Below are 23,777 nucleotides of genomic sequence, written 5' to 3'. Positions count from 1 at the left end.
ATCTAACTTCTGCATCTCCAAATATGTCCAGACATATATACAGAAGATAAAACCAGATGCTCTAGATATTTAATGTCCTTAAACCCCAACAAAGCTTTAAAAATTTGTGACAATTTTGTTATGATACTGCCAGTACGTAACAGTTGAGTACTTCACTTTTTCTGGATACAGTAATGTTTGTTCATTGTATTCAGAATAATATTAGGCCATTGTACACTAGTCCACCAATCCTAAAATGCTGACATCTGCAAGTATGCAATTAAGCCTGATTTTCTAAAGACAATGCACTTGTAAGCAATAGTTTAATAAATGTAGGGAAACAAAGCAACAGCATCCCTTTTTAGCCACTCAATTTTTTGGTAAGGATTTCAATGTAACTACAAGTTTCCACTATGTAGATCTCTCCAAAGAAACTATGTTGCAGGCTGATTTTTTTCAGGCTCTATCTCTGAAAAATACTGAATAAAATTAGTTCAGCCAATTTAAAGTCCAAGAATGAAAACCTATGTTTTCATATTAGAATAAAAAAAATGATTTTTCTGTTTTGACTTGTTTTTTATTAACGCCATTTGGCAAAACTGGCAGTGAAGAAAAAGTTGATAGTTTTATACAGAGAGAGTATATTCTATAGCAGAAATGTCTCAACATTCTGGTGAAAATGAATTATCATTTGACTCAGTCAGAAGGTTTTTTTTAAATGGCCATGTCTGCACATGTGTTCTCACTAGGAACATCATCCAGCTTCCAACGACTCTGTTTAGAGTATTTCACACTTGTCTGTGACTACGACATATAGTGAAGAACATAGTGAAGGTGAGTGTGAACAGCACACATATTGCTGCTACTCTCAAACGACAGTGAAATAGAAGAAGGTGGGGCCAAATAACCAGTACAGTATTTCTTTTTGCTGGTTAGGAATACAGAACATATAGAACAGAATGTCTCCATATTTACATATACATAGATGTGTACATACATACTATATTCAGATTTATTATGTAGTCCTAGAAAAGCCCAACAGAACACTCTGTTGGCTATCTAGTGCAGCCATAGTAAAACATATAAGCAATTATCAAAATATATACATGCAGTGAGCCTGTATATGACAGAAGCTGTTTAGAGTCCACAGCTTAGTCAAATACCTTACCAAGTATCTTTTCAGAAAACAAAAGGCAAAACTTTAACAGCCAATTTTGGTTACAAAACCCCTAATCAATAAATTCAAGACATGAGAGGAGTGCTAATTTACAGACAGCTAACATGGAAATACATACTTGCAACATATATGAATTTAAAACGCAATTCCTTCTTCATTAAAAAAAAAGTGACACATTTTCTTTATCAGTCATCAAGCTTGCAACATATATGAATTTAAAACGCAATTCCTTCTTCATTAAAAAAAAAAGTGACACACATTTTCTTTATCAGTCATCAAATGTGAAAAGGCCATTATTTTCCTGTAATGCTTTTAGTGCACATGCAATGGGAAGATAAACATTGACTACTACTTCATATATAAAAGTTACTAATGTTGTTCCTTTCTGTTCCTTCTGCTCCTTTGGGCTCTCATGAATGCCCAAAATGGAATAAAAGCAAGAGGTACATTCATCCTGATTTGTAAGCAGAAATAGGTGCATGGATCAATGGATCACATGTACACTTTTGCACACACACTATTCTGTGGAACTCTGTTTCTGTTCCTAATTACTATCACAGGAGCAGAGGCTGCACTTAATACTAAGGGAAACTGTAGAGCTGTAGCTAAACAAAGGCTAATCTGCAACAAGCACCTCCCTAAAACAGGGTGTGCACAAACTTAAGCTTCCAGTTTTACTGATTAGCTGATACAGCTTAAAAACCTAGACAAGGGTAAAATGTGGGCATCACAACAATTGGTTCTCACCTTTTCTGTCTGGTCTTGAAGAGGAGTAGAGGCTTTGTATCCCAGCTGTAGCAACATTGCTTCTGCTGCATTTCTTTTAGCTATTTTCTTGTTTGGGCCTGTTCCAGTAGTAATGTCGTTGCCTACTTTTACCTTAAAAAGAAAATATTGATCATAATCATGATAAATGCAAGACTCCTTAATATCATCATATAATACTCTTGCAGATTTATCAACAGCTTATTATCATCTTTTGATGAAGATGCAATCTTGAAAAAGCTACAGCAGTGGAAAAGGGGACCACAGTATTCACTTAGAAGGGCTTGTTTAGATTTTTCAGATCAACAAACTCATACCCAAGAGCTACATTTTTGTGCATCTCAGTGCACACACAGCTGCCTCTCTCTTCCACCAGCCTCTGTGTCCCCTCCATTGTCCCTCATGAACCTCTCCCCCACCCTGTTAAGACTGGAATTGCCCCAGGGTCAGTACTTCCTTTTTCTTGTAGGAAGGAGTATTGCCTGCAGCAGCTCCCCAGCATCATCAGGATAGTGTGCAGAGCAATGGAGAGACAAACAGACTTGAGATTTAACGAGAGTGGCTTCTAAAGGAGGATGAAAACCATATTTGCCTTCCTCCCACTTTGTTGCACTGCAAGGAACACAGGGGCTGGAACTCCTTACACCTGACAAGCTTTGATCCAAACAGTCCTTGGAAAGAAAGCTCCTCAGTGCAACTGTGGTCTGTACAGTACAAAGGGTTTCTGACAAACAAGATGCCTTTCATAACACTAGGAGAAATTAAAATAAGCAAACCGTAGGCAATGGATATCCACAAAATGTGTGGCACCAACTTAATCCTTGGCTTTGGTACCATTCTTAAAACTCTTGGAGCTGTATGTGTCTGGTTTGTGACATGAGCACTCTCTCTGCTATTCATTCATAGCTCTTTGATGAGTGTATTTTGCTCAGTCCATTAATCCCTTCTATTTCCAAATTTGTGTCTCAAAATACTGCACAGTTTCAAAACCATGTCGAAAAAAAGGAAATCAAAATAAAATAAAAATAATAAAATCATCAAGGTGATTTGAATAACAAAAAACTAAAACTCCAGAGGTGAAAGACCAGAAACAGTTTGGAAGGAGCTTTAAAAAAAATGTAAAAAAAGGCATACAAATAAAGAATAAATTATATTTAATAGTTTATGTCATTCAGCAATTCTTCACTTTCCTTAATTTATCATACATGTATTTTCCTAAATGTTTAAACTCTTCTTTACTCAAATACTCTTAATTCCATTTATTAAGAAGAGGATGTAAATAAATAAATAATAATCATTAATACCCCTTCAAAGTACATATGTATACATCATTAAGCAAAAAGATTTGTTTACCTAAGCCAAAAATATTATCTTGAAATATAAACCTTATCTTCTGTGCAGTTCACAACAATTAGAAAATAGCCAATCTGCTACAAGTTTATATGCAATAAAATTGAGGGACTTTAATGGGACAAGACAAAAAGATAATTTATAACATAGCTCACAATAAATCAGTGTGTTGCTATTTCTCAGACCTGTAAAACTGGTTTAGCTATTATTATAACCTCTATCAAGGATTAAAGGCCTGACTACAAAGAGAAAGAGCTTTCTGAAATTAACTTTGGGAACAGAACACCAACTAATGTCATCAGAGGTTTTCTTCTGTTTATCTAGTAGCCAGGACAAGTAATTGGATCCATTTCATCACATCTAAACTTGCTCTTTGTGTGACAGATAAAAATGAACATATTATCTCTGGATATTTTACTTCCACATTCAATTAAATTAAATGAAAACATGGTTTAAGTAGTTTATACAAAGGTATTTTATTCTGATAAGGTTTTCTGCATGTCATAATGAATCCACTGAGACTTCCTGATGGTGGAATAAATAGCAGAATAATTTTAGTGTGAAGATATTACAAAAGAGTGAAAATTGAGTTTAAAAGTATTTGTAACAAAGCAACGGCTCTGTGGAGTTTCTTTAACTCTTTCACAAACCTTCTTAGATACAGGAATCTTCTACATATTCACTGTGTTTAAGATTCCTTTTTTATACAAACCAAAGACTTTGCCATTATTGACACTCCCCCAACAGAAAACTAAAATTCCAGCCCATCTTTCTAATAGTGGGCTGTGTTACACTGTTCTGCTGAAGCCTCACACAGCAACTACCAACTGTGGACAGTCCCATGGGGGTCTAAGCATGGGAAATGAGCTCTTCTGTGACAGGATCACTCTTTTTCAAATACTTTCAGGTCTCATAAAATGTTAGAAATTCAAGTTTACATTAAAAAAAAAAGATTCTGCAACAAAAGAACACAATACTTTCTTTTCCTTCAGAGAAAAATAATAAATCATGAAGAAAGACCACTTAGGCCCAAGAAAATTAAGATCACTATCTTATCTTCATAGACATGAAGGAGGAACTTAAGAGATTGAATTGAAAACATAACTAATTTTCTGGAGAAGGAGGTGCTGGGACATCATAAATTTCGCTTGTGATCAGAAGTGACATTTTGGTGTGGTTGGTAGACAACAAGTCAAAACATGCTGAGGTATGCCATTGCGACTCGTTCCGGCACAAAATTACCCTTGAGTGAAAACACAAGAATACAGAATCCTTTCCTGATTCTAATCTTTCTCAACCTGCTGTTGTGCTGTCTAACAAAATATCACAGTTATGCCAAATTTTTGTGCATGTTCTTAATTTGCATTTGAAAGGAATTTTAATGATCTACTGTTTCAGTATTAGGTCCAGTCAGAGGACAGTCTAAAACATGTGGTTGGCTCTTTTTGTTGTATTTTATTGATAACAAAATCACAAAGAAATTGGAAATCTGAAAAAATTCACAACACTCTTTTTAAAAACAAAAATGCCTGGTAATATGGAGATATTAATACCCATATTTCAGAATACTAGGTATTACTGGATTTCTTGGATCAACATCAGCCCAATTTTATTTTTTTTCCAAAAAGACAAGTAAATAAATCATGAACCATCAGGAATAAAGACAATAACAATCAAGTGAAATAAAAATAAGAGTATAAAATAATGCAAAACACATGAAAAGCATCTAGAGGGCACATAATTCAACTGCCATTTGTTTCACTAAGAGAAAGAAGTAAGTTTAGACGAGCTTTCTGTATAGTGCATATAAATAGTATGTATTTCATACTTTTCCTGTATATCTGACAACAAGGCAAAAAGCCAAGCAGAAGGAGTCCCACTTCATATTTTGCCGCCATATTGCTTGAGTTTGAACAAAACACTTAGCAAGGCCATTATCTCTAACATGACACAAACGATACCTGCATAACAAATTCTCGACGGCGAGGCATTCCTCTCTCTGAAAGAAGAACATACTCTGGCTCCTTCTCCTTTTTGGCCTGTTGGATCTGAGCCAAACGACTGATGGGATTCATTCCTTGACCATATTCTGGTCCAGTCTAAACCAGGTTTAAAGGAAAGAACCATTATTTCAGTATATATCCCTATAACAACTACACTGCTTCAATAAACATTTACTAGGATTCTTCTCTCTTTTCTAATACTCCCTTTGAGAGAAGAAGTCACTTACTTTCCATTTTCTGATCATGAGACAAAAGATAAGAATCCTCAGGCTCAAAGCTGTGGAAAGAAATTGTCTGCCATTGCTGCAGGTAGTGTGCACACCTTGTATCTGCAAACTACAAAAACCCTCTCCTAACCATGGTGGTCCTCATAAGGATGGATGAAAATTAGCAGATACATTAGTCAGTTATATCTTATTGCCCTGTTTCTAGGACCCCTCCCCCTAGCCCCTTAAAACAGCTTGCCACAATGCTGGAACATGCACTACACTGAGAAGAGATGGGATTTACACAGGGACAAAAACTATTTGCCATACATAAGGGTGGTTCCTCTTTCAGCCTTCCTGCTTTCCTTCTCAGCACTCCAGACCTTCCATCCTACAGTGCAACTTGCAACTAAAGGTGCAGTGGGTTTACTCTATGTGTTGTATGAATTTACTGTAGAATTGTTGCTTATGGTGAATCACCCATAAAGTATTTCAAATGCTTAACAGGCAATAATCCTCACAATAACATGTCTAAAAGTATGGTTGGTGGGGGAACTGATCTCATGCCAGGGAAACAAAAGGACTGACAGTGGTCTGTCCAAGATTACACAGACAGGTGAAAAACTACAGCCCTGGAAAACACTTTAGCTCTGAAATTCTTTTAATGAATTATTGCTCACAGCAAATGCCCTTTCAAAGCACATAGCTACAAAAATATTTGTTGGTAGATTTTAAGAAGAAATTAAGACCCAAAAAAATTTATCTGAAGTCATACTTAACTGATTCATATAGGATAACATAAAGAATGCACTTAAAAATGTAAAATTGTTATTATGTTATGAAGCTATTTCCCTTTTATGAAGCCATTTGCAGGCTAAGAGAAGATGAGTACTCATGCTTGCTTGAGCTTCTCAAATAACAAACAAGTGTTCAGGAAACTGAAGAAATGATCAGCAACTGAAGGCAAAGACCAGAGAGGGATATTATATTTAGAAAGCTGTGCAGCAAATCCTACATAGTGTAAATGCTGAAGTAGTTAGAGAAGATGTAGGTGAAAGAGCTAAGACAATGTCATACACAAGGGCAGCTGTGTGGGCAAGAAGCCAGGCAGAGACAAAATGCAGAGCAGGCTAAATAAAGAGCAGGCCATAAGATACAGCCTCATAAATATATATGCAAATAAAAAGAAGTTTTTGTTGCCACTTTTTTTGATGCACAAACATGTGCAAGTTAAATTGAAAGAAATGGGCACATTGAAAGCATTTCAGAAGTTTGGATATTAAAAAAAAAAAAACCAAACATCTACATATTCAGCTTATTTTGACAAATAATATCCCTTTCTAACAAGGCCAACTGTATATAATTAAATTTAAGTTCGTAATGGCAAATGGTATATGGTAATATAAGAAATCTTTTTGTTATTATACCCTTAGCATCTTTCTTGAGAAAAACTTTCCAAGATGTTTGGTTTCCAATCTGCCAGCTTTAAAGCTGCATTAATGCTGATGGTTTTCCATTAAATCATTTTCCTGCCCACTTTTTCACATAAGTTTCTGAGACTTAGATCTCCAGGATTTTAATAGGAGACAGGTATCTAATTAATCTAGGTTTTCCTGAAAAATCACTTATTCTATATTGAAGGAAAATGAAAAGAGGAAGGTGACAAATAAGTCTTTTTTACATTTTCCAAATCCAGTTTTGCACTCTCCTAAGTATTTGCTTATTTTAAAGTTGTTTTCTGGTGGCTGCTTTTTCAGAACTCTGCACTTTGTATCCTGAGTGTACAGATTTCTGGCCAAACTTCTAGTAAAGTACTGAAGCACTAAAGTAGCACCCCATTAATTTACTTTTTCATGTATCTCTCTCCCTTTTTAAAACTGGGGAGGGGAGAGAGCCCAGGGAGAGAACCACTAGATACGCTAGAAAGGATTCTCTGAGGACATGTTTCTAAAACTTCACATGGCTGGACAGAGCTGTTTGGAGGGCTTGATCCTCCACTGACCTGAACCAAATCCTTGAAGGTCTCAGTGATGTGAGCTGTTTACAAGCCATTTTGTTTGAGAATCCCACAGCATTCTCAGGATTTAAAAAAAGCCCAGGCATATTAGCACAGGAAAACAAGTAATAATATTGACAGTAACAAGCAACTGTAACAATATTGACAGAAAATTACAGATAAGCCTTTACTGATTTTAAATCTGACTGTTACTTTCTGAGCAAACATTCTTAATTGTGTCAAAGGTGGACACATACCTTCAATATTGTTTTTGGACGCTTTTTAAAGTAAAGTTTTGGCTTTTCAATCACAGGAAGAGGAGGAAGTTTCTTAAGTTCTTGTAGTACAGCCATTGCAGCACGTTTCTTTGAGAGTTTCTTACTGTTGCCTTCTCCTTCTGCAGTGAATTCTCCTACTGTAACTCGTGTAACAAAGCTCTTCATGTGAGGAGGTCCACTTTCTTTAATCACCTTTTAAGAGAGAGTAACATTGAGTCAAAGCACCCTACAAGAAGATAACCTAATGTTTGTTATCTCTGCAATGAACTTATTACTAGTCCAGTTTTCTTGCTAACTGAAGGCATTAGGTTGGTTTTCATAGAACTTGGACAAGTATTAATGACAGTACAAGATTTGAGGACAGAAAATTAAGACTAGTTGGACAAAGCAAATCTAAGCACCATATTCAGTGTTTCACAAAAAATAAGAGTAGACCTACATTTTTAAAGATGTATAGACTAACACTATATACAACAATTATGCATATTTAAATAAAGTCTGATAGATTTTTTTTCTTTGCAAGGTGCTTCACATACTAAAGGAATTAAATCTATGAAGGTCTACCAGGCTTTGACTATTTCTTTATACAAGACATATTCAAAACTGTATTAATTTGGCATTACCTCAACCTGTTTGTAATATTTTCTATTCTCATTAAATCATTGGATGTTTATGGATGTTTTATCCCATTAAACCATGGGATGTAGTCCCAAACTTCAGTCTCAATACGTGCAGGCTGGATGCCTGCTCTCAACTCATGCCTTGCCAGAGCACACAGCTCAGAGCAATATCCCATTTGAAAGGCTCACATGTTCTTGCCTCCTTGACTCTCAGCTGTCCACCCCAACAGTACTGCAAACAATTACCAGAAGAGCCAGCATAACTCACATAAAAGCCAATCATTTCTGAAAAAAAAAATTCATTTATTCATTCCCTTCCAAACACATTTAGTACAACAGTAAAAACCCATTTGAAGTACTTCACTGGAACAAGTTATAGTAATATGGAAAGAAATTAAGTTCTGAATGCTGTACCTTCCTCTAGTTGTTTTTCTGTCTTCATTTTTATATACATACATATACACATACACACACATCTCCTTTCAGAAGGCTGATGCTAGGATGCATTCACCCCAAATCAGAGCACTGCAAGTGCTAGGATAGCCATCCATCTCTTCATGTATGCACACACCATTTACTGGTCTGGACAATGTCTACCAGGAATTAAGAGACCTCATTTGGGAAAAGGTTCAGTTATTTTGTTTGATGGGCGGAAGCAGATACCTAATTTAATCTTTGTTATATGTAATATATATAAGGAGACATTAGAGTATCTGACAGGCATCTCTTTATAATATATTCAAAATCAATATAAATATAAATTTATTTTTCATTTGATGGAATTACATCAAACCATTAGTTGAAGAAGAGTAATGTCTCTTTAGGTTGAAGAGGGAGGGGAAAGGGAAATAAGGTAAAGGCACCAGGGCCTTCTTGGTGAAATTACTATAGTTTAAATGTGCTCAAACCTTCAATCTTAACATTATTACAACATGTTTTGTATTAAAGTTCTTTTTATCAAGGTCATGTCCCTTGCATTATTTAGTTTTGCTGTTGCACTGTAATGAGGTCTCCTCAGGCTTGTATTTCTTTTTTAAGTTTCTTTTGTGGCAATTTCACCCAGCAAATACAATTACCACAGCATATATCAATAAAAAGACACCAAATTAAAATTAACAGACAACTTTGTCCCATTTTCCCAGAATAAAATGACATCTATGCCAGAATGGAATTTTTCTGATGTAGTTCAGAAGTGTTGCCACTCTAAGAGTCCAGGTATTAATTTCAGAAGTCTTTTCCACACTGCCTCATTTGAAAATTGCCCACTAATGCTTGACCACATGAGAAGGCAGCAGTGTTTTCAATGCACTGAGCCCTGCTGAGCCAGGATGCTGCAGTGCCTGCACAGGAGCTGGGATGAGCCCAGTGCCAGCATCTCCTGCTCTCAGACACAGTCGGGCATCGTGTCTGTGCTGAGCACCTCCATTGCACTGCAGCATTCCCACTCGATTTTACAGCACCTCAGACCATCCCTGTGCTTTGTTATCCAAGTATTAGAACATGCTTGCTGTAAAACATAGCTAAATTAACCTTACTAAGGTCCTTAATCTTTCTGTGGTTCTACTAATACTGTTACGTAGGTGTTTGTCTTTACATGCAATATAAGGTATTAATAAAATATACAGGAATGTCTATACAGACCAGATGAAAAAGGAAAAAATAATTTGGTTAAAAAAATATAATAGCTGAGTTCCTAAAATATTAGTTTATATAAGTTTTCTCATATTTATATAAATGCACGCAAATATATATATATGAGAGAAAGAATATTAATACAAAAGCAGATTATATTTTCATATACACAAAAACATATTTCTTAATATAAAACTAATGCATTCTGGTGTGGTTTTCATCTTTTAAATTTTAACTATGTGACACAAGGTAAATAATTGACTGGAAAACATTAAAAACTGTATCTTTGTTAGTGTGTAAATGGAAAAAAAGTCTGTGTTGTCAATGGAATGAACCCCATAGGATTCAGATGGGATCTGGATCAAGCTAAACATCCAAATATGGTAATTAAGCAAAAAAAATATTTACCTAACAACATTTTTGGTTAACCCCAGATTTCAGATCTTTTTACTCCATATGATTTCAAACAGTTGTGCTATGAGCCTTGGGACAGAAAACACTAAAAAGAAATTCAACCTTTGCTATCTAAGAACACTATACACATTAGGACATTAAACTATTTCCTCAGTTGAAAGACACGACCTGTGGACCTAATCATGGCTAATTTAAAGCTGAGAATTTGATTAAGGGTGACAGTTCAATACACTTTTCTTTTTCTGTTCCATGGATTTAAAGAATAATTACAGCAAGAGAAAACACATGGGGCCAAAACACATCTAAGGTCAAGTTACATCAAGAATGAATTTGGCTCAACTTAATGAATCATGCTGACAAATGAAAAACAGAAGTATGATTACAGTGAAAGAGTAATCTGCTTTAATTATTAATAAGATGCCAGGTAGAAAATTCAAAAGATTAGGACAAGACGAAATGAACATTAAACTCCCTGAAAACTAGAGGAGACAGAAATCAGATAAAAAAACCCATGTTACCTACATCTATGAATACCTGGTTATTTATAAGATATTAAAATATCAATGTATTTCCAGGAGCTTGTGCAGGCAGACACACCAGATTTTCCCAGTTACAAAGGAAAAAACAAAAAGAAAAAAGGAAGACTCTGAATGTTGAAGTGTAAAGCTGCAGTGAGAAGGGTGACCATTCTGCAAAACCCAAATGAGAGTTACTTAGTAGTCAGTCATCCAAAGCTTTAAGTCCCAGGACAGCAGAAGCCAGAGAAGTATGAAACTTCCTGCTGAAACTACTCCCCCAGAGTCTACAATTTGGCCTGTCTCTGGTTCAAAACACAGAATCTGTGACAATTCTCTGCAGAATCTTACTGTGATAAGACTGGGACATAAGAACACTTTCCAGCAGAACACTGACCAGGGATGGAGGGGCAGAAAATTTGCCTGTTTAGGCACTGATACTATTTCTGCTGATACTGAGAATGAAAAAACGTTATTATATTTGCTATTCTAAAGAAATAACACTGCAATACAAAGAAAAATATTGAAAATAAAATGGCAATCTGAAACACCCCAATGTGTTCTAATATCTGAAGCTGCTGACCTCAGTTATGTTTTCTAGGCTCGTCTATTCCTTACTGAAAAATAAGGAATAAAAACCATATCTATTGAAACAACAACAAAACCCACAAAAATACCCCCAAAAAAACAAACAAGCAAAAAAACCAAACAAACAAACAAAAAACCAAATAAAAAATAAAAACAAAAACAAAAACAAGGCAAGATTTTAGCCTACTGTCAAGGCAGGAATAAGAAGTGAACTGACCATTCTACAGCTACTCTAACAATTATTACAACAATTACTTCTGTAGTCATCCTTAAAAAGTGTTCATTGGGAACCCTACTAATGCCTTAGAGCAGTTGCATTTTGACTTAAAAGTTGATAAATCAAAGTTAGCTAAGAATGCACTAGTGATAAGCATGGAGTAAAGCTTAATCCTTGTAAAAACTGAATGTTTTTATTTAAGAAATTAATAGATATAAAGTTTGCTAAAATCATCCTAAAGTTCCTAGACAATCAAAACTAGCTACATTACACAAAACAGGACTGTTCACCCCTCATGCAATTCTGAGGACATGTTTACATAGAACTTAATATATATTTATGATCATTACTTTGTTGCATAACCCAGCACTGTTGGAACATTGGCTAAAGCTTTGTCAGATGAAGAAAAGGCAGATCATTTTATAGCTACCACACACAAAATAAAAGCTAGAAAAAGCTTTGATGCCTGCCTGGAATAACACAAGACCATTAGTGAATAAAATCCTATTAGAAACATCAGATCCTGGGGATTATCCATAATTGCTTAGCAGTTTTACTGAAAAGTAAGCCAGAACCAAGTTCAATCAAAACTCTATTTGAGAATGTCACCTATATTTAGATTTAAAGGCAGGAAATAACACAAAACCTGTCAGGAGAGCAAAAAAACTGTCTTTTTTCAATGTTGCTAACATTCTTTGGCAAGTGATACATTAGATTTTTCCTTACAAAGTATTTCTGCCTTCACTCTCTCCTTACCAAATGCTCTCCCTTGAATAAGCTCAAACAAGAGTGAAGAAGACATTCAAAGCACTACCCCTATTTTCTTTACAGCTTCCAAGCTCCTCTGTGACCAGTGACCATACATCTCCTTACCTTTCAGTGCATTGATTGGTATGGAACTATTCCAAATATTTTTAAGGTAGAAAATAATGTTTGAAAACTGAGACATTAATTATGAGCTTCCTTTTTGAAACACAAGCATGTGTTTCCATTATGTCTGCTCTTAGCTAAGAGCTGGGTGATTGACATGTAGTGGCAAACTGATACACCAACAGCCCTAGACACCCCAGTTTTATCCTCTAGATTTTACATTCTCTTAATGTTCTAATTACTCCATATCACATAGACCACATATAGGAAGCATCTATGCCTTTGCTATACCGAGGAATTCCTCAGTCATGAATAATATTCTTTGTCTCTCTTACCTACCTTCTGAGAGATTTCTCAGATTTCTAAGATCCAAATAGCTTATTTGATGTTGGCCAATACAGGGACATGGGCCAAACATGTCAGTAAACTGCATACAGCACACTGCAAGGCATGCCACAGCTTAGGGGTTTTGATTATTTTCACATACAAATGCATGCCTATACTTTAACAGAAAAAGCAATGGAGAATATAACCATCACTAGTATAAGCACTATCCATGTCTTTCATGCAGAAAAATAAAATAATAAAAGGCCACTTGCATTAGCATTTTCTACATAAAAAAAACCAACAAACAAACAAACAAAACCCCCCAAAAAACAGCTTGAAAATCTGGTGCTTCCTGCCACAACAATGTTAGATTTTTACACCAAGGTTTTGTGAGAACTTTCTCATCGGAAAAAAAAAATCCTGTTGGTATCACTCACTCTGCCATAGTTGCTTCATTGATAGCACTGGAGCTATTCCAAATGCTTTTTATTACTTCTGGTAAACAAAGGTGTCAGAAGTGGGCTCATAGATAAAATCATACGTAACAAACAAAAAAAAAACTCGTGAAAGCTTAAGTAGAAATAGATAAGTGAAACAGAATCAGAGTGGAAGGTACTCATGACTTTCTGGAGACAGCACACTGAAGGTGAAATGTTTCAATTGGAACTTTTCTAGTGTATGAATGCCAACAGTTAAAGCAAAGACTTTGGCCACTCTTTTGAAGATTATTTCAAATCAGACTGAGCGTGACTACAGATTCTAATGCCACAGCTCTGTACACAAAATAGTTTAACTGTCTTTCTGCCATCCAAGTGTTTGCAATCAAATATTAGATCTCCAAAAGTTCTGAAAGAGTATCTATTTTACCAGTAAAAAGTCATTGTCTTAGACTCTGATACACAGACAATGTTTTTGTATAATTTCCATAAATATGAAAATAATATTTTTCATATAGGAATATTATCAATGTTGAGTTTTAGTGGTACCTTTTTTAATACTTTCTTAGCAAGACAAATATGTAACACAGATAAAAATGTAACACATACCTCAAAAGTGACAGGTATATTGCGCTTCAAAGCAATTTCAAACACTACGCTGATCTCAGATTTGTTTGCATCTTTATCTTCTTCTGAATCTTTTCCTGATTCTCCATTCTGAAAATGATGCATACATAATCATATTACAATTCTTAGAAGATCAACAAAATATAATATCCTTCTTCCCCCCATTTCTCAAAGACTTTTGAAGTCTCTTGTCAGGCTGTAAATCAGCATTTGTACATCCGTCTCAGCACCCCATTATCAGACATCTCCTGACTGAAGCCATGTATATTGTGCTTATGCTTCATAACAAAGGAACGCGTACATCTTAATTTAGAAATTAATTATAAACAGCAAAATAATGTCTATGGATGTTAGTCTTATTAATGGCATGGATAACAATTGTCCCAGTACACACTTGTGTCAAACATGAGGATCAAACAAATCGTTTGACCCATTTCTCAGGCTCTCTGTGGGTACCCCTTCTAAGCAGGGAGGAAATCTGTGCATTTTGGAAAGTACAGAAGACTGTACTTGTCTCAGAAGAAATTCAGTCAATCACCCCCACACTCTGACTGGGTCACCAGGTTACAGGTGTCCTCAGCAGGTCCAGCTGGTTAATGGCCCCTCCATCAACTTCCCTCTGGGAGTTATGACCAGTGTGAAAAGGTAGTGACAGAGAACAGCTTGCTCAACACAGAACATTATTTATTTATCCATAGGAACATAACAAACAGAGAGGCAAAGACATAAAAAACCAAAAGGCACATGAAACATTATTCTGCCTAAAATTCAGCTTTGCTTTACTCTTCAGGTAAATCTAAATTTTCTCACCCAACCATTAGCACAGGGATCAGTCACAGTTTTGCCTTTTGCAACTACTGCCTTTGGTGTTTGTCCCCCAGGCCACATTTCCTTAGTTCTCAGAAACTTCACTTCCAGCTATTTTCAAACTGCAAAGCTCTGAAATACTTCAAACTGGGATCTCTCAACAACCATGTAACCTTGGCCAGGCTCCTAATTTTTTATTAGTGGAGGTAAACATCAAAGACACTTGGGCTGAATTAGGTGGATTCCTGCAGAGCTCCCATCTTACATAACAAAGTCTGATCTAAATCTTCAGCCACCAGCATAGTTACAAAATCCAGATACCACAGTTCTAAAACAACATTTAAAATGCACTAGGTTCTCCACTTTACAATGAAATTGGTCCATCTTTTATCTACCTTTTTAAACTCTTAATATATTAATCTTTAAGTTAACATAGGGCCAAAAATCCAGCACTCAGCTGCAGCACTCAGACAAAGAACATCTTTTGTCTCATAAAATTGCTGCAAAATTTTTATTCTGAAAAAAGCCATTTACATGCCTGATATTGATCTGGAGCTAAATACAAACCAAAATATTATAAAGTTTATAGAACCTCCAGGAAAAAAAAAACAAAAACAAAAAAAAACCCCACCAAAAAACCCCAAAAGAAAACAGGTGCTGTGCAAAACAATAACAAGGGTAGTCAATGAAATTACATAGGACCTATTGCTCATTTCATATAATGAAATTAAAGTACCACTGAAATCAAGAATATAGATCATTACTTACAGGACAAGCAAAGTATTGATTAGTTTCACTGAGAAAGATTAGCAGAGTTAAAAGGACAATATTTAAAAGTAAAAAAAAAAGGGGGATATAAAGAATGGGATGCTACTATTCTGTGAAAAACCTTAGTGAGAATATTACTTGATACTGTATTCAGTTAAGTTTGTGCTTTATAAAGGGCATTGATAATCTAAAAAGCTGGCAAAAAAAAGCCTACAGAACAAACTACTGATTAGAAAAATCAACTTTGCACTGAGACACTATGAAAACAATCAGTTCTACCAAAAAAATTCAAAATTACTTAAGAATAATCTCTAAATATATATTGATAACTGTTGGTTACATTTAGCAAACATAAGAAAACATCAATTAAATAGAAAATGAAGCTAAATGAATTCTAAAATAAAACCCTCACAAATTGTCTTTGAAATGGAGAATAATAAAACACAGGCATAATTTACATTAAATGATAAAATGCCCACTGGACTGTCAGCAAGCCTTCAAGTCAAGAATGTTTAGGTTTTCTAGCTGTACTCTAGTTTAACCAGATATGTATAGTCTAAACTAGAAACCACTAGTTAAAATTTTCATGATCAATACAAACACATCTGTCCAGAAAATCCCTCATTGTCCCTTCTGCCCCTACAGTTTAACTCCCTGCATATTTTTTCCACCAAACATAGTAGAGAACTTAACTGTGAGTGAAGAAAAGGGAGAATCAAGGTTCAGACATTAGTACTGCGCAATAAAGTTTCAAGCCTTAGGAAGATAAAATATGTTCACAAGTGTCTCAGACACTTTGGATTTAAATTTGATCCTCATTCCCACAACTGACACTTTAATTGTAAGGTCTTTCTTAGCCTCACATCTATGAGATAGCAGAGGTGCTTTGGCAGACACACAACAGCTCTTTGTGAAAGCACATTCACCAGCAGCCCTTCCCTGTTTGCTGATTGCTTGTTGCTTCTGCTCACCTTATGCTCTTCTACACATTTGCCCAATTAGGTATTAAGATGGCAATACTCCTTTTCAGTGGTTTAATATGGATAAAAGATTTTATCCTTTATTAAGTTTTTCTAATAAAAGGAAAAAATGATAGCTTGAAATGGAAGAAGAATATACAGAAGGCTGCATTAAGGATGGCCATGAAGGCCTAAAGATTGACCTACGTAAGTAACTACTGTGCTATATTCCATGGATCCCATTCCAATCAAGTTCACTGAGTTACTAATAGGATTACTAGATAGGTACCAGCAAGTCTATCCTTGCTCCCTCAGGAGCACACTGTCAGAGAGTGGGGAAGAAAGAGGCTCAATCTCATAGTGGAATTGAGGCCAGCCAGAGTATGATGTGTACTGGCTCTGATCCATGCCCAATGTTTGACGAGCAATGAACCAATCATCCTTCCATAGATAACCAAGCTGGCCAGTTTTGCTGAAGGAAGTAGAGTTTTATTAAGATGGACCATGTCCCATGGTGAAAGCACACCCCACCACTGCATGGTGTCCTGTGCGCACTTGTCATGGGCAGCAGTGGGAGAAGCCTGAACCTTGGCACCATGAAACCCTAAAACTCCATTTCAACCAGTCTCCAGTTCCCTAGAGAGCTACACTCAGCTCTACACAGTGCAACACTTTGTACTCCCTCCATCATGATCTCAGCAAAGTGTTACCTCCAGCATTCTCCAGCCACCTACAGCTGTAACCCATGAAGTGCTGTACAGAGGTGTTGTCCATGACTAACCTGCAACCAGTGCCCCTTAACCTCAGCATAACCAAGCCACAGAAATTTATTTGACTGAGGATTCAGTTTAGTCTCCTGCAAACACACACCTGCTGTTGAGAACCCTACAGTATCCCAAGTGGTCTTCAGCTGCTCCCAGAGGTCTAGCAAATACATGGATTCTTTGACTGGCAAATATTATATTTTTGCTTTCAATTTAGAAAGATTCTTCTGTTCAGTATTTTTTAAAATATGACACAACATTTTAATTTTTAAGCAGCAATATATGCTACTTAATGACACAGCAGTGAAAAAGCAAGGTATTTAACAAAAAAAGTTTCCTGAAGCACAGACCTGAGGTAATTTTTCTGGAATAGGCTCATTCTGAAGAGCTTGAAGGGCCTTCATTGCAGCATTATGTCTAGCAGCTTGACGAGTCTTTCCTTCACCAAAAAACTCACTGTTGCCAACAGTTAACTGGACATAGAAAATTTTAGGCACTGGGCAGTGATACCTGGAAGGAAGTCATGAAAAGAAAACAACAATACAAGTTAGGAATTTTACCCATCCATTTTATATAAAATAGAGTAGTATTTGGGGATAAAACATTATCTTTTCTCCCAGAATACATGGACTGTTCCTCAGCAAGGCAGTTGGTAACTCTGACAGTAGCACCTATGTGCAAACCAGCTCTTCACCTCCATTTGTGGAGCTCTGCAATGAGCTCTACTATTTATCAGCCCAACAGCCTCACTCTGCTCTCCTCTTGGTTTGAGTCTTGAGAAGATGAAACCTAAGGAGAATCAAAAACTCCAGTGAAAGTCCTGTCTGGGAGACAACTCCTGTCCCACAAACAAGTGGCATGGAGGAAGAAGAATTGTGAGGTTGTTCATATGAAACCTGTCATCATAGCTCAGCTCTAAGGGACAACAAAGTCAAATGACAGAGAATACACCTAGCAGAAATAGACCCTCACTTGACACATAACTTGCTCATATTTCACAGCAATTTAAGAAAGCCCAGGATTCCAGGATTCCAAAAGCATGGACAAAAGCAAGGTCCATCACAATGAACCTAGATTCAAGCAAACACAGTAGTATATTATCCTTATTCCTCTTAAAGGATCCTTTTTAAAGTGTGCTTTCTCCACTTTCATCCGTGGACATGGATGGCAACCTTTTAATATTACAACTTTCTGAATTTTCATTAATAAATGTAACCCAGTCATTTCAACTGTAAAGCAAAATAAAAAGTTCACCAGAGAGCAGCACACTTCAGAACCAGACAAGTGTGAATAACTACTCTGGCCTCAATGTCCCTAAACTTTGTGCCTAATTCTAAAACTACATTTATATGGGAAGAACCAAGCATAACACTGGCTCCAATATGCCTCTGGCTATAGGGCCTTGGAGGAGTGAGCTGAGTTGCCTTTATGACATGCAAAAAGTGGGCATTTACTTTGCTTTCTTGTTTACAGTTTAACACACTTATCAAGAATTATTAAGGCCAGGAAATGCTTTTGCTTATGTAGTATTTTCATAAAATTATATAATAACTCCTGATGGAAAGGCTTCTGGAGGTTATCTGTTCGAAAGCAGTATCTGTTCCATCCAGAACATGGTCAACACCTGAAGTTACACTGTCCTGTTCAGGTCTTGTCCAAGGTCTTGTGGGGGTCTCCAAGGATGAACATTCCCCAACATCTCTTGATGACCTGTTCTAGTGTCAGACCACACTTTCTGGAAAACTATTACAAAGCTTCTATGTGCCTAATGGAATTCAAACACTTGGCACTGATATTGCTGCAGATTTGCAGATGAAGCAGAAATCTTCCTCCCAATGCCAAAAATTACCAGCTTCCAGCTCTTGCCATCACAGGACTCCTAGTTTCCCAGCCCAATTAGCACTGACTCTCCCTCCTTCTCCTTTGGTATGGCTGGGAATTCATGCTCTTGTACTTACAGGGTCTTAAGAGAAGATCCAAGTGATCTCTTACTCATTTAATCCAGTGATGTCAGCAATCTGTTGACATCTTCTTTACTTGGTAACACAAATCCTCCGACAGGGACACCTCCTGCAGACAAGACCACTATCTCTACAGCCTAGCTAGAGCTCTGGAGCTAGCTCTGACTCAAGGTCTCTGATGTAACAGGAGAGCTGCTCCAGATGGTGCTAGAAACTGTGCCAGGTAGTGCATCACCAGCACTGCTGAGCACAACCCCATCCTCAGCAGAGTTTCCAACTCCCTTCTGCATTTTCTGCTGTGCAGTCTGCTGTGCCTGCTGGCTGTCTCTGGGAGCAGCTCTGGGCCCTGCACTTACATGTGCTCTTCCCCAGTACCTGCTGAGAGGGTGCTTGACCCTCTCTAATCAGATGACTGGAAGGAAAGTTCAATGCAGCTTTTGACCAGGAGCAACTGACAAAGCTTACTGGCAGCTGCTAGAGCTTGCCAGAAGCCACAGCCTCCTGTAGTTCTCTTTTCCCTGCAGCAACAGGTATTCTCAAGTTCCTTGAAGAGTTCCAGGAATCTTCCCACAATCCCAGAAGATGCAGAACTGGAAATGGCTGCATGTGTTAGCACAAGACAAGCTGTGTCACGCAAAAGCAGTATGCACCTTGATAGCATGTCCCACCTCATTACTTCACAATCCTCTTTAAACAGAAAAAAATGAGGTAGTGCTGTTATCAACTACCTAGATTTAGGGAGAATACAATATCCATCAGAAGTTCCTGTTTCCTGTTGAGTTACTAGACCTACCTTTCTCCCTACTGCCTGCAAAGGAGGAAAGCACATGAACTTAATCCACTTTATAAACTCAAATCCCACAACAAGCCTTCTCTTTTTCCCTCTAACCTCCGCACCTTTTGTTTTAAAGAGTGTTTAGGGAGCTATTTATGTGATAATAAGGAAAAATGATATTCAGCCTGTGGCTCTAGAGCCTCATGCAGCTCTTTGGCATCGCCGGAATGATTAGGCTTTTACATGGTTTTGATTAAATTTTTCTTGCTCTCCTTGGCCTCAAGCAGAGTTGTAACACAGCACTGATAATATGAGCATTGCCAGGAAAGTGCAGAGGAACACCTGAAATCCTCAGAAAATGAATGAAATCTGTGAGGCTACTGACTTCTCTACAACAAGGAACATGTCAAAGGAAACAACATCCTCCTCTTTTCAGTGGTGAGGACAGAGACTGTATTAACAAAAGCCTCAAAAGTAATCGCAGTATTACAGTCTGAAAGTACAGTGTGACAAATAAACTGAGTTTTAATAATGAATGATTCTGCATCCGAAGATGTACTCTCATGTAAAGAACAAGCCCATGCAAAGGCAAAATGTTGTATCTGCTACTAATCATTAACAAACCTTCCTAGTGTACTACATATGAGTTATCAGAAAGGGCTGAAAAATTAGCAATCTTTGGAATATTTATATAGAATTTGGTGATTATTCTGCAATAATGCATCAGCACAATATTTTTCATCATAAGAACATCTACTCGTCAGCTCAGTCCTCTGTCTTCTGTTCTACTCCTCAGTCCTCTGTCACTCTGTTCAGCCACAGAACTGATATAGTCAGGATTTCAAACAGTAACACCTCACATATGGACTCATTAGGTCTCTAAAAGTTTTTAAATTATCTTCATTTAGAAAATATGCATCTTTCTGCATTCTACATGGCAGCTACAAATGCTAGGATTTTCCTTGGAGAAAATTCTTATGTAAGAGATTTTCAGATGATACTGGCACACTCCTCAGAACATAAGCTGACCAACACAGCCAAATGACAGAAGACTGTAAGACTAGAGGACAACAAAATTGCATGCGAAATGATACATTCAGCTGGAAGAAAACAAAGTGTGATAACGGATAATACAGAATCAGTCACATATAACCTATAAAAACAAGCTCATTTTCATCTGGCTCTTCTGGACATTTGAGAGTCTTAAAAAGATCCTTCAAATACGAAGTCTGTTAAGCAGGTTCCTTTTATTCCCTTTAAGTTCACAGCATCAGAAATCTACTTTTTAGCTAATGCCACTAGAACAGTCAACCGGAAAAAGGGTATTTGCTCTATGAATGTGACCTTGGTTGTCAAGTTTCAGCAATGAGTAAATATTTACAACTAGTTATAAACCCCTAAAAATAGGGGTTCATAACAGAAATGCTGACAGAACTCAACTGTTGGTGTGAGTGGGCGCCACTATAATTAAATAAATCACCAAGGTCTGCTGACAATTAGAAAACTCATTTTGGTTTGCCACAGAGACAAACAAAAATTCTGTTCATTATAATTTTACTGGAATATGATGTCATAACATGTAAGCATACTGAAACAATCTGCTGCTTTTCTAGCCAAAATATTAATTGCATACTAAGGAGCCCTTGGGGCCTCTTCCTTTTTGGCCATCAAATCCACACACACAAAGACAAATAAAGTATTAGTACATACACTATGTGTTCATACTGCATTTCCTGCATTTCCATGGATTCCTCAATGGCATAGATGGTTTTGATAAATATTGTTACTTTCTTCTTAGAAAGGGAAAAAAAGCAAGTGCAAGATGCAGCTCACAGAAACCAGGAAGTTTATTTAGATTTAGCCTCATGCTAAAACGTTAGTGAAGTTTTCTCTAAATTCTAATAGTCAACATATTCTTTAAGTAAAAAAGAATAAATAAACCAAATTACTTCTCCAATACACAAATGTTATAGGGAGTATTACCCTATTCTCATTCCATAATGCAAAGTGAAGAGGAACTGGGACCATATTTCAGTGGCCAAGATAAAGGCCACTAAAATATGAGCTACAACACAGAATGGGAAAGTCATTCTTCAGATGCCAGCTCTGCTGAAAGGGTCATTCTCTGCACTTTTTCTATCTGGCTCCTTTTTCATATGAAGTCAATCAAGCTGGCAGCCCTGCTGGCACTGTTTAATCAGGAAAATGCTGTGAGCTTTGTGAGTGGAGGGATAGAGAGCCACAGACCATGCAGGGGAATAGGAAAGAGCATTTGCTGTGAACAACTTTTTCTCTGTAACATTTGAAATTTCTCTAGGGGAGCAAGTTGCTTCGTGCAGCTGTTCCCTGGCTATATCCTATTTTCCTAAGCAGTCCATTAGCCACGTGCATTTCTTACAGATGTGAGTTCTCTGGTTTGAAGAAGGAAACATCCAGTATAGTCACTTTTGTCTCCACACAGTGAACCTTCTGGTTCTTTCAGCAGATCCACAACAACACCTGGGAACAAAGAGGCTCTCTTTTCCAAGTACTCCTTCTGAGAGCTACAGTCCATTATTCTTGAACTGTGTCTACTACAGACTAGGCTGCCTGATCAAGCAGAGCCTATAGATGAAGCCTTGTTGCTCCAGTTCCAGGAAGGATTTTGTTCACAGGATCTTGTCCTGCTGGGGGACTTTAACCACCCTGCCATCTGCTGGGAAAGTAGCAGGGTAAGCTGTAGGCAATCCAGGAGACTCCTGGAATGCATGGAGGATAACTTCTAAACCAGCCTGATTAAACAGAGAACTTAGGGTGAAAAAGAGAATATATCACCTCTAGAAGGAGGATTTGATAACTTGGGAGGACTGTAATGATGTCGCAAGCTCATCTAGGGAGAAAATGAGAAGGGCCAAAGTCCAACTAGAACATGATTTAGCCACTATAGTTTAAGACAACAAAAAAAGTTTCTAAAAATACATTGGCAGCAAAAGGAAGGTTTTCAGCATTTGTTTAATGCAGAGAGTAGTGACAGGGAATGAGGAAAAGGCAGAGATAGCTAATGCTTTCTTTGCCTCAGTCTTTAATATCAAGACCAGCTGTCCCCAGAATACCCAGGTCCCAGGTAGAAGTTGGTGATGAGGAGCTGAGTGAAGCCTCCATAAATGAGGAGGAGATGATTAGTGACCTGATATGCCAATTGAACTCTCACAAGACTACGGGCCCATGATGGGGTAGATGGGATCTACTCCAGAGTAATGTAGGAACTGGTAAAAGAACTTGCCAAACCATTCCCAATAATCTAAAAGCAGTTCTGGTCAATAGATGAAGTTCCAGCTGACTGGAAATTAGCAAATGTAACATTGATCTACAAGAAGGGTTGGAAGGATGATCTGGGGAACAACAGGCTTGTCAGCCTGACCTCAGTTGCAGGCAAGGTTATAAAAGAGATCATCCAGGGTGACATTGCATAGCACATGCAAGACAACGAGAGGATCAAGCCCAGACAAAATGGATTTAGAAAAGGAAAGCCCTGCTTGGCCAGCCTGATCTCCTTCTGTGACAAAGTGACTCACCCTAGTAGATGAGAGAAAGGCTGTGGATGTCATCTACCCAGACTTCAGTAAAGCCTTTGACACTATTTCCCCCACCATCCTCCTAGAAAAACCGTCTGCTTGCAGCATGGATGGGTGGACTCTCTGATGTTTAAAACCTGGCCAGATGGCTGGACCCAGAGAGTTATAGTGAATGGAACTAATCCAGT

The 23,777-nt window shown here is 37.2% G+C and overlaps 1 protein-coding gene across 4 annotated transcripts in view; it reads right to left on the bottom strand.

The window, feature by feature from the left end:
- STAU2 (staufen double-stranded RNA binding protein 2) overlaps window positions 1-23,777 on the bottom strand; it is a 168,602-nt gene that overhangs the window by 100,119 nt on the left and 44,706 nt on the right. For all 4 annotated transcript variants that reach the window (XM_039702811.1, XM_039702814.1, XM_039702812.1 and 1 more), the window contains 5 exons: window positions 17,650-17,809; window positions 13,984-14,091; window positions 7,734-7,946; window positions 5,233-5,370; window positions 1,904-2,035 (listed from right to left, as the gene is read on the bottom strand). In XM_039702811.1, the coding sequence (XP_039558745.1) occupies window positions 1,904-2,035; window positions 5,233-5,370; window positions 7,734-7,946; window positions 13,984-14,091; window positions 17,650-17,809 (751 nt within the window). The remainder of the gene's footprint in view (window positions 1-1,903; window positions 2,036-5,232; window positions 5,371-7,733; window positions 7,947-13,983; window positions 14,092-17,649; window positions 17,810-23,777) is intronic.

Source organism: Passer montanus, unplaced genomic scaffold (genome assembly GCF_014805655.1).
Source record: "Passer montanus isolate IOZ18808 unplaced genomic scaffold, ASM1480565v1 scaffold16, whole genome shotgun sequence".
Lineage (NCBI taxonomy): Eukaryota > Metazoa > Chordata > Aves > Passeriformes > Passeridae > Passer > Passer montanus.
Note: the sequence above shows the minus strand (reverse complement) of the source record. Positions and strands in the feature narration are given on the sequence as shown.